The 15,335-nt window shown below is 42.1% G+C and overlaps 2 protein-coding genes across 5 annotated transcripts in view; one reads left to right on the forward strand and one right to left on the reverse strand.

Moving 5' to 3' along the window:
• Window positions 1-4,350: 4,350 nt before the first annotated feature.
• On the forward strand, window positions 4,351-12,160 carry LOC119461686 (D-ribitol-5-phosphate cytidylyltransferase). Of its 2 annotated transcripts, XR_007466869.1 has the most exons (3): window positions 4,351-5,084; window positions 5,177-9,319; window positions 11,608-12,160. XR_007466869.1 is itself a non-coding variant. In XM_037723056.2 (2 exons), exons 1-2 carry the CDS (start codon window positions 4,734-4,736, stop codon window positions 5,537-5,539), a joined length of 714 nt encoding a protein of 237 aa, XP_037578984.1. In that variant the 5' UTR covers window positions 4,351-4,733; the 3' UTR covers window positions 5,540-12,160. The 2 variants fall into 2 exon arrangements, 1 of the variants encoding a protein (XP_037578984.1); XM_037723056.2 differs by having other exon boundaries at window positions 5,177-12,160.
• A 1,123-nt stretch (window positions 12,161-13,283) lies between these two features.
• LOC119461662 (dedicator of cytokinesis protein 1-like) overlaps window positions 13,284-15,335 on the reverse strand; it is an 87,695-nt gene continuing 85,643 nt past the window's right edge. For all 3 annotated transcript variants that reach the window (XM_037723048.2, XM_037723042.2, XM_037723036.2), the window contains exon 43: window positions 13,284-14,783. In XM_037723048.2, coding sequence (XP_037578976.1) covers window positions 14,628-14,783 — 156 coding nt within the window. In that variant the 3' untranslated portion in view covers window positions 13,284-14,627. The remainder of the gene's footprint in view (window positions 14,784-15,335) is intronic.

A 15,335-nucleotide genomic window follows, 5' to 3' on the forward strand; every position in this document is an offset into this window, starting at 1 on the left:
CTTTTCTGGTTTACCAAGCCTCTTCTCAAGGTAAGAGTGGATTTTGCGCTATTGTAGAAGGGTGATTTACTAATACAGCTCAAATTATTTTTTTTTCTTTTGTGTCTCTTGAAGCACAGTGCATGTGCAGCGTAGACGATGATGATGATGATGGCCTCATACTTGGGTGAACTACATACCCACACTGGGGGATTGGCCAATAGTTGTGTGCTTAAACTTTTGCTTAATGCTTTGAAATATTACATATTCGATTAAAAAAAAACATACAAAAACAAACAAACAAAAGAACGTTCAAAAACTTATTCGTTTAGTAGATTGTATATGTAACCGCAAACGGCATCAAATACGCCTCTGTGGCTAAAACGCAGAACTGACGAAAGATTTCACTGTCCGCCACGAAGAATGCAATGTCATCTGCATAAACGTAAACTTGCACGTCCTTACAAGTTGGGATTGAGCTCATTATTATATTAAATAATATGCTCCTTGGGGAGCATCGCGAGTCTGCTTGGATTTAGACGAGGAGCAGCCATCCTTAATTAAAGCAATAAAATTCCCTTGAGCTCAAAAATTCTGCCAACCACGCAATAATATATTTTGGGAAAATATGACTCTGTAGGATATTCAGTAAAATTTGATGCTCAACGCTGTCATATGCTTTAGCTATATCTAATGTCTCTAAAGCAGAATATTGTCTCCTTTTTCGTGCAAGTTGTATGCGGTTCTCTAAATCAGCATGGGCACACCATATATGGAGCAATCAATTCGGAAGCCTATTTGATTTGGATTTAATATTAAATTGTCCGTCATCCAGATAGTAATTCTGTGATGTAGCACCCTCTCTATGAGCTTGATCATATTGAAAGTAAGAGAAATAGGTCTTAGACAACGCAGCTCCTTCTTTTTTGTCTCCACCAAGTTTAGATGTCATACTTTTCCGTTCACGCTAATTCCTTGCGAAACCACGTAGCGCCAGATAGAACGAATGTTAAGCCATGAACACGAGGGCTGCGCCATTTACCATGTCAATACTTCGTTCAAAAGAAAAATGCATTGAGAAATTTTTTCTCTTACTTTTTTCGCACCCCCTTCACTAAGGTATTGCATAATCCGCGTTATTTTGTAGTATTTAACTCGCTTAAAAAAATGAGCGAGTTGCACTAATGCTTAGCCCGCAACATAATTTGTAAGAATCAGCGAGTTGCACTATGCCTTAGCCCGCGACATATATTATTTGTGAACGTATACTCCAGTATTTATTTTCGGTTGCGGCAATGAATTATTTCATTGCGTTACGAAAGCGTTTAAAATGTGTTTCCTATATACTTGTTCTTGCATTAAAATGTCCTCATGGTGCCCAGATGATCCAGGCTAACTATCGGATAGCCGTAAAATGTATCAAAGCAATAGGTGAAATTACAATTATTTAAACGTTTCGTGATATACGGCAAGTTTCAATGGTAGAAATACTTTGCGTATAGAATATAATTGTACGATGGAAGTTCTTCAAGAATGCGACGATGCAAGGCGGCACATCATTCAGCGCTATCAAAAGGCTAAATGATTTTAGGCAGAAAACAAAAAATTGTCAAACGACGCTTTAAGCATATGTCTTCTGCTCTTGAAAAAGGTAACCAGCTGCATTGAAATTCCTTTGTAGCTACGTACTATTATGAAGAATACATTGGCAACTGAAGGCAGTATAAGTAAGGATTTTGTTTTTTTCTGTGAGCATTCCCCTATTCAATCAGGAGTCCCATCTCTTCAACGCCATCGCAAGGAAATAGTTAACTCCCTTTTGTCGAATAATGCTAGAAGCGAATTGAATCGAATGGAATATTTTTCGAATAATGAACAGCCGTTATCACAATATGAAACACTGTTCACATCCTAGTATTCTTAAAGTTAGCAAGTTTCTGTTATTACATAGTACGTTACGAAGCGTTGCTTATTAAAGACACAAAAGGAGCATTAGGAGCACACAAGTAGTTCCTTCATATGCACAGGGCTCTTCAGAGAGTGCGAATGATCGCTCTACAGCCTGGAAAGTATGGCTGCCTAATTAAGCAACGTAGTCAGGTCCGCTACGCAAGTTGTCATGCCCCTGAGAAATTTGACGTCAATCCGAGCATTTTTTGACGTGTTTTGTACTCTTAGCGCCGTCGGCCATTTTTGGTACCATCGCTCGGTCTCGCTCGGCCGCCGGATTTTCGCGTATGCTTTCGCATTAAAAACCTGAGAACTACGTTGATCAGTGTCGCGAAAACGGAAAAAGTGGGGCGTACGTGGGCACGGATGGCCTCTGGTACCGTTTTTCCAGAGAACGAAAAAAAAAAAAAAAAAAAAAAAAAACGTGTGTGTGTGTGTGGGGGAGGGGGGGGGGGTACGTTAACGTACATATACATAGTTTGCACGTGCGTCACTTCCGCACCGGTCCGCGAGCCTGTCCGCCATCTTTAGGCACCTGCGGGCCTGCGGAAGCGTGCTGGGGCAGGCTGCGCGCGCTGACGCGTTGTTGATCCGAAGTTCCTTCTCGCGTCGTGATCATGCCAATCTGCGCGATTTTCGGTTGCCGCACAAGAGGTACCACTGCCGCGAAGCCGAGCTACGCAGAACCGGGCGTAGGTCCACACCAAACATAATAACATGGCAGTGCGAACGCACAAGAATGCTGTCGGAGAAACGTCGGTGCCTGTGGCTTTCCCGGATAAATCGGAAGGACCTGAACAACGTGCGTGTCATCACTTTGTTTCGGGCGAGTATATAACACGCCAAAACACTGCACATCACGCATGATTGTAAAAGGGCAGCAGCGAAAGCCCCGTACTGGTTGGTGACCGCCCGCTCCCACACGTATAGTCGCCTTTACCGCTCTGAAAAATGCCCGTGTACTTGTGTTGTAGCGCACGTTAAAGAACTCTGGGCGGTCAAAATTATCCCGAAACCCTCCATTGCCGCGTGTTTCACAATTATATCGTGATTTTAGCACGGAAAACCCCAATTGTTTTTTTTTTTTTTAACGGCCTACAAACTGCTTCGCATCGTCATTTCTTGGTATGTGTGCTTCGCTTAGCGATATGCTAAGCAATATTTGAATGTCTGCATGCTTTCAATATAGTAGGCTACTTTTATTTAACGCCACAAAATTCACATGCACGGACATGCACCTAACTCTAGACCAAAACTCGGAGAAAGAAACGAACACACGTTTTGAAGCTTGGGAAAAAATTAAGTGCATATAGGTGAACCATTGTGGCAAGAAAGCTGCCCCTGAATGGAGCAGCACAACAAATACTGAGATAGTTTTCTCTGCCGCACGCCAAGGAACATATGCTTTCATTGACTCACCTCGCCGAGGACGATGGTAAGACCCGACGACAGGCGCTTCGCTGCAACCTTCCTCACCCAACCGCTCGTGAAGTAACTGTGCGCCTTCAGCGATTTGTAAGCCTTTATTTCGTTCAGCGTGACGTAGCTCGTGGACGGGACAAGATAATTAATAATATCCACGTACGTCGTGGCCGGGTGTGGTATCCACGCCAACGTGCAGCTAGTATGGGTCCACGCCGTCGCACATTCCGACCTTTTTATTGTAGCGAGCCCGCGTCGGCCCTACAAGCTCGTCCATGTAGAAAGGGCAAAATTCAGGGCTCCTGACTTTTGCCATCGCAAAGCTTTCACGATAGCAAACACGCGGCGTTAACACGTAGAAACGAACGCCGAACACAAACGCAGCGGGCCAGCGGCTAGTAGCGAGGTGCCTAGCGATGGCGGACGGTCGGGGCAGGCGGCGGCTATGACGTCACGTGCAAACTGTATACTGGTCACAGACCTACAGTTCTGTAAGGATGGCAATTCTGCACAATGTGTGTGTCGGTGTAGCTTGTCTGTGGTGATTCAGTTCGTGAGGATAACGGTGGAAACGCAAACTTTAGGAGCGGCACCGGCGGCAGTGGTACCGTGACAAATGTTGACCGTACGGCTGGCGTACCATCCCTAGCCTCCCCTTGCCGCCGCCCCCGCGGGAGTGCATATCAATGAATGATGTCTATTTGGGCAGGACCGGTCTGGTGAACTCACGCGCCATTTTCCACAACAACGCAGGGGGCGCGAACCGAAACAAGCGCAAATATCTTGATGATTAGTTCTCTTAAATACATGACTTTCCGTTAATCATTTATTCTTTAAACAAAAAACAATGCGCTCTTAGCACTTGATTGGACAACTCACATATAAACTACTCGAAAGAGCTTGACACCGTTGTGCTACAATCACGCAGCAAGAAAATAATCTTCCGCTGTACTTCCGCCGTGGCTACAACGTAAGCAAAACGTGCGAAGACAGAACCATCCGAAGTCAAAGTCATTTGGCTGGTTTCGGAACTTCAAAAGTGGTCTTTGGCAGGCAACGCAACGGCTCAAGCAAGGCAGTGCGGCCCGTGCGGGCTTCTTTCCTCAGTCAAGTTAGCCACAGTATCACAGAAAAATACAGATCTCTGTGACAGAACACCCAAGGACCTTGGAACACCTGCAACCAACTTAGTTGGCGCATTCGGTCTGTCCGCTTTGCAGCTGGTGCTGCTGGCACCGTTAGGAAAGGTCCGGCAAACTTGGATAAATAAGCACAATTTACAATTTGCTGCTGAATTAAATGCGGTAATCGTATTGTTTTTAAGTCTTTTCAGACCGTACATACTTTCGTGAATTGCCTGTCGGCTGAGAGGGTTGCTCACGATGGACAGCGTTGTAAGTGTCATTTTGCCAGCAGCCGGTACAGGCGAAAGGATGAAGATGAAAGTGGCCAAACAATTCTGTGAGGTGCATGGAAAGCCTGTTATCTGCCACACAATAAGCGCATTTCTACAATACAGTTGGATATCGGATATCGTGGTCGTCTATCCTCCAGACAAGCATTCGCTAGTGGTCAGCGCTTTGAAGACCGCCGAGTTGCTGGAAAAGGTTATACTTGTTCCTGGTGGAACGACAAGGCATAGGTCAATAATGAACGGCATGAAGCACCTCGAGCAAGATCCGCCGGATATCGTGATTATTCACGACGCCGTTCGGCCCATCGTACCAAGACTCGTAAGAACGTTTATACTTACTGAAATGCGGCGTCTAGCGTAAGGCTCCAGATTAAGGGATGCTAAAAATGCTTTCATTTGGTTTACCTGCAGGTTTTGGAGGAAGTTGTGCGGGAAGCAAAGCTCCACGGTGGTGCAGGGCCTGTTGTACCTCTTGTGTCAACAGTACTGAAGATTGACAGCGAAGGATTCCTTGAGGAGTCGCTAGATCGGTCCAGATACGTTGCGAGTGAGACGCCACAAGCATTTCAGTACCATTTATTGCTAAAGGCCTATCAAAGGTGTACAGAAGAAGATTACACTAATGGCACCGAGTGCCTTGCACTTTTACGTAAACACTGTGGAGTAGCGCCAAAGCTAGTTCCAGGAGCTGATGAACTGTTTAAAGTTACATACCGAAAAGATTTGTATGCTGCAGCTGGAATGCTCCAGGGTGCACAGAGCACCTTACCTTAAATACCGAACATCATATTGGTGATCTTCTTTTTTTGAATTGATGGTGTGATGTAATTTGTCATGATGTTCATAATGCTCACACATGCTAAGGTACTGTAGAGATGCTGCTGCATAAGAAATAATTTGACAGCATTGTGTTGGACATCAATGTGGCCGCTTTATTCTTAAGTGGTACATTATTCTGTTCTAGAATCCCAAATTTTGTAGAGTTGAAAGTATCTTAAGGGGGGGACCTGGGTCTTGGACCAAAAATTTTGTAGAATCTTTATTCTTTATTCTAAGTGCTGAAAACTTGTACATATATGTAATGTTGTGCTTATTTCGAATATAAGGTCCGTTTTTGTATATGTCTTTTGGTTTCAAATTTTATGCAAGCTTCCTTTAATTATCTTCCGCAAAGATTTGCAAAGATTTGCAAAATATGCTTCTTAGATATTGCTGAATAGGGTATCAATGGTTTCTGTATGATTCAAGGAGTGCAAAAAAAATGAGCCTTATTGCTCTGCCTTACCTAGAACAGAAGTTGCGAGACTTCAAAGCTTGAAACTCGGAAAAGTTTTTCTGGTGACTAGTTCAATACCTCACAACTCGTGTTCTAGGTGCGGCAGACCAATAAGGTTGGTTTTGTTGCACTCCTTGAATCATACAGAAGCCATTGATACCCTATTTAGTGATATCTAAAGAGCACGTATTTGGCAAATCTTTGCGGAAGATAATTAAAGGGCTCTTGCATGAAATTTGGACTGAAAGAGATAAATGAAAACAAACCTTTTATTCGAAATAAGCACATAACATTACAAAAATGTACAAGTTTTCAGCACTATACGTCAAAGAATAAAGATTCTACAAAATTTTTGGTCCAAGACCCAGGTCCCCCCTTAGCTGAGAAATTTCTAGCAACTCACTTTTTTCGTAATTATACTGTTAGTTATGTGTTAATGTTTGTACACAGTGCAATGCACACATGCCATATCTGTGTGGAGTGCGTGCCATATAGCACAGTGTTGAGGCGTGAAACGGTGAACAGCACATTTTGAAAGCAATGTTTCAATGGCACAGCTATGCACTCAGTCTAATCAAACATGCATAGAACACTTCTTCAAGGGTTTTGACATGTTTTAGCACTGTTTAGAGTGGACCAACCTTTCAATTTTAGGAGGGATCTTTATATGACAATTTATGATACATATTAAAACCAAGAAACAATTTTTTTAGGTTCATGTATGTCAGAATAACATTTACTGCATGCTCTGCCTTGTCTTCTCGCCATATGTGCCAAATTACATGCTGCGTGGAATTTTCTTTCATATCAATTTTGAACTTGCATGTTTCTGATCTGTTCACTCCTGCTCATCAAAGAGGCACTATCGCACTTCGAGCAAAGAAAGTGACAGACTCATGGTTACCCAGAGTCAAGTAACACATCAAGCTACTCACTTCAGTGCCATGTCTCCTCTCCCCCATGCACTACATAGCAGTACCTCAGCAACCACGCTCTTTGTCCATCCTCCATCAATCAACCCCGAACTCTCACATAACTCACTTGTTCGGCAAGGCTTGATGGCACACAAGTTCTGTGTGATGCTTTCGATCTGCTCTTACTGTTGCAGCAGCACAACATGCTTCAGCTTCTTGAATATTGGTAATCCTATGCAAAGGACTTCCTCTGCATCATCATCATCAGCAGCCTGTATTTAGGTCCACTGCAGGACGAAGGCCTCTCCCTGCGATCTCCAATTACCCCTGTCTTGCGCTAGCTGATTCCAACTTGCGCCTGCAGATTTCCTAACTTCCTCACCCCACCTTGTTTTCTGCCGTCCACGACTGCGCTTCCGTTCTCTTGGTATCCATTCTGTAACTCTAATGGTCCACCAGTTATCCATCCTATGCATTACATGGCCTGCCCAGCTCCATTTTTTCTCCTAATGTCAGTTACAATATTGGCTATCCCCGTTTGTTCTCTGATCCACACCGGTCTCTTCTTGTCTCTTAACGATAAGTCGAACATTTTTCGTTTCATCGCTTTTTGTGCGGTCCTTAACTTGTTCTCGAGCTTCTTCGTTAAACTCCAAGTTTCTGCCACATATGTTAGCACTGGTAGAATGCAATGATTGTACACTTTCCTCTTCAATGACAGTAGAAAGCTTCCAGTCAGGATTTGGCAATCCCTGCCGTACGCACTCCAACCCAATGTTATTCTTCTATAAATTTCCTTCTTATGATCAGGGTCCCCTGTGAGCAATTTATTTATTTATTTATTTATTTATTTCGGTACTCTCAGGGCTAGAGGCATTACAGAGAGGAGGGGCATACAAAATCGGCGGCAGTTTCCTTAAATTTGTTGACCTAGATAAATGTACTACTCCTTTACAGACTCTAGAGGCTGACTGGCGATCCTGAATTCTTGTTCCCTTGCCAGGCTATTGAACATTATATTTGTCTTCGTCAAATTAATCTTCAACCCCACTCTTACACTTTCTCGCTTAAGGTCTTCAATTATTTCTTGTAACTGGTCCCCATTGTTGCTGAGTAGGACTATGTCATCTGCAAACCGAAGGTTGCCGAGATATTCACCGTTGATCCTTACTCCTAAGCCTTCCCATTCTAAGAGCTTGAATATTTCTTCTAAGGATGCAGTAATTAGCATTGGAGAGATTGTGTCTCCTCACCTGACCCCTTTCTTGATAGGTAACTTTCTACTTTTCTTGTGGAGAACCAAGGTAGCTGTGTAATCTTTGTAGATATTTGCCAAGATAGATGTAGATATCTGATTCACCGAGCCCCACCAACTTCTGCCTCATGTGCAGAGGCATCACCACTGAGCTATGCCGCCTAGACAGGAGTGCGGGAGTTGGACGATGCCCCAGTATTTAATGTTGACATCAGCACCGCCGCATGTGAATACCTGTGCACCAGCTCTCCAAAGCAACCTAACTTCCTTTCTGCCGCAGCATGAGATGTCAGTGCTGCTGCAACTGAACAGCTTCGAGTGTCACATACTTACCAAAATGGCGCCCTGTTTTCCTGCCGCATAGCTCCTGGACATAGTATAAAAGTATACTCTAACAGACACTATGCATGCAAAAGTTCTGGCAATAACGTCCGAGACGTCATTGATACTTCACCTTGAATGGCACCACACAGCATGGTTTCAATTTTAGTGCACTTGTTGTTGGTAAACTTAAATTATTTCATAATATATATAAAAAGAAAAGAAAAGTGATTTTGCACAGTGAAAGGAGAGAGTCGCAAGAAACTTAAACAAGAAATATAATGTGGCCATTTTTTTGTTCCGCGACTGCATCTGTCAACTACGTGTGAGAGCTTTCAGCACTTATTATGGATGGACTTGGGAACTAGACGTGAGTGGGAACGAACACGGTGCAGAAAGTTACCCTCCAGGTACTACGACTGCTTTCATAAAGTTGAGTTTGATAAACTGGCGTGTCTCGATATATGGAATGAAGGTTGCCTTTTCAGATCTTTGATTGGTAAACTTTGGAGTAATCTCAACAGCAGCTCAGATAAATAGGTGTCAAATCTAACTGGTAGGCATAATGCCCTGTTACACTGCTAAACATTAGCACACAGTGTTTTCAAGAAGTTCACTGAAATCAAAAGTGTTTTGCTTGCATAGGATCTGGACATACGTTATAACGGAAACATGGTTGCATCTGGAGATACCCGATTTCGATGTCTTTCCAAGTGGCTGTAACATGTTCCGTGCGACCAAAGTTCCAGAAGGGGAGGGGTTGCATTACTTCTCAAAGATACCCTTCTGTGTACTTCTGTTGAGCGTAGCAATTGTGATTCTTAAGTGGTCTGTGCAACCGTGCATTGCGGTTTGCCAACAGTTTTTATAGGTGATGTTTACAGGTCTTCCAGACTAGTCTTTTCACATTGGAAATCTTATTCGAGTTTGTTAAAGTCAAGTAAAAAACAGTCCAGGTTAATAATTTTGGCTGGCAATTGTAATCTTCAATATTGATTGTGATAGTGGAATGTCACATGGAAATTGTGTACACTCACGTCCTGTTGATATTATTTTTGTTACAACTTATGTCAAATGTGCCACGTGTCTCAAATTGTAGCAAATCACAGCTTGATCTTGTGTTTAGTCTCAAAGTGCTTGCATGAGTGAAAAAGTTATGGTTAAAAATGGCATATCTGACCACTCATCAGTTGTCTGGCATACCCTTCTCATCAAAATCGACAGCACTTGTAAAACGGCACTGCAGTTTCAGCCATGCAAGTGATGTTGATGTACTTTGCCATTTAGAAGCATCCTATGAAATGTTTTTAGGTCATGTAGGAGACAAATCAACAGACATGCTGTGGCTTTTTTAAGCATATTATAATGCTTTGTATGGATAACTTGTGCATTAACAGTTGGAAAAAGGAAAAAAACGTAGCCTACGGGTGGCATGTTACAATCTGCACTAAATATATAAGATTAGCTGAGTGAAATGACAAAAACGCAGACTTACGAACATTATCTCAGTGCTTTGGCACGAGTTACGTACCCTCATATTACATGAAGGTATTGTTTCTTCACTTTCAATTTGAGCAAACTTCTGAACGAAAACCCAATGAAGTTTTATGTGTTCAACAACAACAACAAAAAAAGCTGGCTAATCAATCACACGCTTACTTATGACCAAGGTATTGCTGGTGCCATCAGTACTTTCGTCTTCTCTGTACAGATTGCCGATAATTTTCAAATTTCACAACTAAATTATTTTCACCAGCAGATTGTTAGTGCCAAGGGAATGTTTGATAGCTTGCTACATTTGAACATGTGAATCTGATCAAATTCCTAATGTGTTTTTACAGAGGTATGCCAAATGGTGTTTGAAATTTCTCTGGAAATATATATTGTACTTAGTTGACAGATGGGCAAGTTACCATGCAAATCGAAGGTTGCTAAACTTGTGCCTATACATTATCATGGTTGCAGAGTAAAGTTGCTTATTACAGGCCGGTCTTCTGCAGTTGTAGCAAGGTTCTCGAGCACTTTATTTTCAAATATCTAGTTACGTACCTTGAATTAGTAACATTCTTTGCAAATAACCAGCATGGATTTCGACTTGGATTTTCAACAGCTGTGTATACATACAAATCATGAATTTGCTGCCATTGTTGATAGTGATGGGAAAGTTGATGCTGTGTTCTTTTATATTGCAAAGGCGCTCGACAAGGTTACACACCATAAGTCATTGTACAAATTAGAGTAGGTATTGCAGAACTAAAACCTTCTAAAATGGTTAGAGTCTTGTCTTACAAATCATAAGCAGTTTGTTTCCATTGATAAAGCTCAATCTGTAGTATTTCCGGTTGTCTCAGGTGCACCGGAAGATTCCATACTCCGGCTCTTGCTTTTTTTTAAAAATAAATAATCTTTGCTTACACAACCAAATTACATGGCCAATTTTTCCCCAACGATTGCCTACTGCTTGCCGAGATTTGTTGTAAAGATGATAAAGTATGATTAAATAGCACCTTTCAGTTGATATCGTCATGGTGCCATGAATAGTAAATGTGTTCAGACAACAATTACTTTGAAGGAAGTTCCAATTTCATTTAATTATTTGACTCAACGACTTTAAGAGCTGTTCAGTAATTAAAAAAAAAATGGCAGCAGAATCCATCTCACGATGACTGTCGACGGTAATGCATTTAGCATTAAATCAATATAGTGAAACAGTTTATTGCCACCGTTGAAACGAGCTACGTATGAGGTGTGTACTGCAACGGGATTCCTCTTTCGCGCTTCCCTAAGAACACTTGGTGCCATCTAGCACCGCTGCCGCAAAGCCTGCACGTCGCCTCCAAAATGCAGAGAAATAAGTCATGTGGCAACCGGGCGCCTCTCTCGCGCTTCTTTCCGAACACACTGCGCCATGTAGTGGCACTGCCGGAAAGTTTGCACGTGGCCTCCAAGACAAGACGCGTAGCATGCCGGTGCCTGCAAACTTTGAGATTTGTTTCCTCGCTTGCTGCACTCTCAGTGGCACATATTCAATGACCCAAGTTGGCAAGAGGTTCATTGAAGAGAGGCACATGTCCAGTGCATTCATGGTGCAGCCTGCTAATGCATCAGGTTGCTGTCCTTGAGGAACCCTTGTGATGCGAGTTTGATTCCGTTCCAAGATTGGAGAAATTTAAGGGATCTTTTTTGTCATTGTAGAGCAGCACATTCCCAGTGGCACATAGCTAGTTACCCAACTTGGCATCAAAGAGGTTCATTGAAGACCCGCACAGAGCTAGTGGCACATACCCAGTGCTCCAAGTCGGCGTCAAAGAGTTTCTTCGAACAGCGGTACCTACCTAGTCCCACATCAGAATGACCCATGTCATTGTGAAAGAGTTTTTTTTTTTTTTTTTAAGATCGGTGCACGAGTGGAATGTATTGCCACCACTTTTGATAGGAATGGTAATTGAAAGTTGTTTCTGCCGCAAGCTTGAAGATGTGTTGTTGTTTCAATGTAATAAGTGTTTTCTATTGTATTCTCATTATTTCAGTTCTGTATGTCTGGTTGGCATTGTTTGTTTCTTCACCCATGCTCTAGCTCCCATGTGTGGCCTGTAGTATGTAGTATCAAATAAATATACAGCCATCATCACCTCATGATTAAAAAATGCTGGGAGTTGCCCTTTGCAGATGAGCACAAGGCAGCCATTGTATTGCTGGTGTTCAAAGCATGTCAAGCACAAAAATATGGATACTAATGCTGAATTTGTTCTAGCTATTTACAGTTTTCTCTGTTTCATTAAAAACCTCAATTGGGGCAGACAGCATATAATTATTCACAGATGTCGCAACGGCATTTCTGCTGAAATTTAATGCCTTCAGTAACAATGACTGCAACATGTTTCATTTGTACATTGATATGTATGCACATCATTCTACAAGTAAGTATCACCAATTCAAAAGGTCCACTTGTATAAAGGTGCACTTCACAGTATGATCACACATTCTTTTGCTTGCTTTTCAGAAAAAAAATATATTGACTTAAGCACATTGCTTTCTCGCATATTTTCTTGAGTGCTGTATGGCAGCTGAGGTATTGCTCTGATATTATGCTAACAGTGAATAAAAACTAAGTGCTCAATCTGGATTGCTGGGCCCCTACAAAGCAAAGCTTGAAGAATGTCATCCCCATAAGGGTGTATGAAAAGTTTTTCGGTTGTGTAAGACTAACTTTAGTCAACAATTCTGCTTTGATTTCCTACTTCTATTTTAACATGCTTCTCCATCAGGTCTGTCCCAAATTCTATTCACATTTTTTCGTCTTGCAATGCGCAATTGTGATGATTGCCCTATTGATAAAAAATTCTTGGTGTGCACAGAGGATGTCAGAAAGTGGAGCTGGGGGGTCGTTATTTTTTTTTTTTAACCCTCCAAAAACATGTAAAGACTTGGTGCTCTGACATAGGCTCACATCCTCAGAGCGCATGCATCTGGAGCCAAGATGGGGTCAGGAAAAGCATAGAAGAAAAGGTTACCTAACTGATCAGCTTTGCTGTTTTTGTATTGCTTCAAAAAGCTGTAGCCCTCTGAATTTTCACCCTTTCAAAGAATCCTTGCAATCAAATCATTGAATAATGCCCGAGAATTTTGTAATCAAGGTTTTTCAACAAAAATTGCTTCAGGGCTTTTTAAACGGCCCTTACCAACATGTAATTTTATGGAATGTTTGTATATTCCTAATGACACCCCACCAGGCCATAGAACACAACAGCAGACAATTCACAATATAGATTTAATACTAGTATTGCATTTGAAGGAGCACCTCATACAGGAATGCACAATGACAAGACACTGACGTCAAGCAGGCTCCTCCTGTACAAATTACAAGCCTAGGATACAATATAAGATCTATGCACAAATAAAGCTCTTAAGGGCTTGCACAAATGTGTAAAGTTATAGTTAAAAATGTGCACAATAGACAGGCCAATGTTACTCATTTCTACAGACAAAGCTACTTGTGTACACATGCATATGACCATATAAGGTTCATTTTAGTTCACAGGTATAAACATACAAAACACACTAAGACTGCAAACAATAAGGTACTTGTGTATATTTAAAAATCTTTTAAGAAAACATGCCTTCACAACAGTCAAGTTCTGAATTGTGTTCTTATATATTGTTGCACACATGCCAGCAAGCTCTGCGCCTACGAATATATACAGGTGAGCCACACTTCAGGTTGTAATGAGATGCGGCAACTGGTAGCATCAAAACAATCTGAATTCGTCAGAAATTATTGGTACAATAATGCCATTCAACAGTTAAACAACAAAACATGTCCTTTTTCATTAAGTGTAAAGTCAAGGATGCCTTAAAATGGTGTATGCACAGTAAGTATGACTACACTTTATATAGGACAGCAAAGCATGACCTTGAGCAAATATGCAGCTGTGGCAGGCACCATGACAAAAACGGCACAGGGACACAATAACACTAAGCAGTGGCCAAGCACCCACAGGGTACTAAGACACACAGGTTGATCAAGCATTGGCACATACAGAGATCAAAGCTAGTATTCATTCATACAGCTGGTTTTATAAACACCATTTATGCCATGCAATCCTTGATATAAAACATAGTATAGCAGCAACTTTCTTGAACACAATTCAGCACAGTAAGTCACTAAAACAGAGGTATCACTAAGATTTGCAGCATGCGAGGTGACAGCTTGGCACATCACCGATCTGAGTATGGGCATTTGTAGTAACACTTAGTTTTTGCAGCACATCATTGTGCATGTTGCCTCTGCCAAAGTCTAGCAACCCGAACGGGTTGCATCCTCCCTGCATCCTCCTAGTGACGCCACTACACTAGAATCTGTTGTCTAAAATTAAGCCTCTGGACTTCGCTAAAATTCTTAATAATGTAGTCTTGCCATCGCAAACAAATATCTAAAAACCTTGTTTACACAGCACGTCAATGAAAAATGACACTTGATACTGAATGAACAATGACACATGATACGTCTGCCATGACCGCTTTGAAACAAGCATGTCATAAGTGCAACCACTTCTCAATTCCTTCCCACACTCTCTCCCTCAAAATCGAAAAAGTTCAACCCTCTGTGGCCTCTGATGCAGTCCGGCTCATCTTCTTGGCGACCTCCTGGGGAAAACTCAAATTTCGGTTTGTTGGTGGCCGTTCAGGTTTTTTCGGCAATACTGGTGTTCCCTCCTTACTACCTTCCTTGGCAGGGAGAGGGGGTTGCGGCTGAAATAAAGACAAGTTTGCCAAGATATCTTTTACATGCACGAACACCCAATACAACTGCGTGTTATGAGAGTAATATTTTGAATGACAAGCGCTTGTCCGGTGTCGCCTTTGTCCTTTCTTTGTGTCCAAGCGTCTTATTTCACAGTAGCGTGCTGCAATCACTCACCACTTACAACCAACTAGCGCCAACCTTAGCTCTTCGAGAGTGTAATACTTCACAGTGAAGGACATGCAGTGATGTGCAAGAACAAGAAATATGCCCTGTGTGCTCATGTACTGGTGTTCTCTGTTCCTTCTTACGTCTCTGCACATTGTCTGCCCTTTAATATGAAAAACACATGCAAATTCGTGATACTTAAACAATGCCTAGTTCAGGAGTTGGCACCAATTTATTTAGGAGCACAAACAACATGTAATGCCAGAAGCCACGAGGGCACAAAATCTAGTTGCACGAGAGAGCATGAAATGTGGTTGCACAATGAGACAGCATGAAAGTTCCATAATGAGACATTTTAACTGCCTGACAAACACTGAGCTTTTCAAAGGGGT

This window comes from Dermacentor silvarum, chromosome 1 (genome assembly GCF_013339745.2).
Source record: "Dermacentor silvarum isolate Dsil-2018 chromosome 1, BIME_Dsil_1.4, whole genome shotgun sequence".
In the NCBI taxonomy this organism is placed as follows: domain Eukaryota; kingdom Metazoa; phylum Arthropoda; class Arachnida; order Ixodida; family Ixodidae; genus Dermacentor; species Dermacentor silvarum.

Bases quoted from the DNA above. Each gene is read 5' to 3' on its own strand.
- LOC119461686 (XM_037723056.2), top strand. From the start codon at position 4,734: ATGGACAGCGTTGTAAGTGTCATTTTGCCAGCAGCCGGTACAGGCGAA. The intron at 5,085-5,176 runs GTAAGAACGTTT...GTTTACCTGCAG, and splicing joins GGCCCATCGTACCAAGACTC to GTTTTGGAGGAAGTTGTGCG.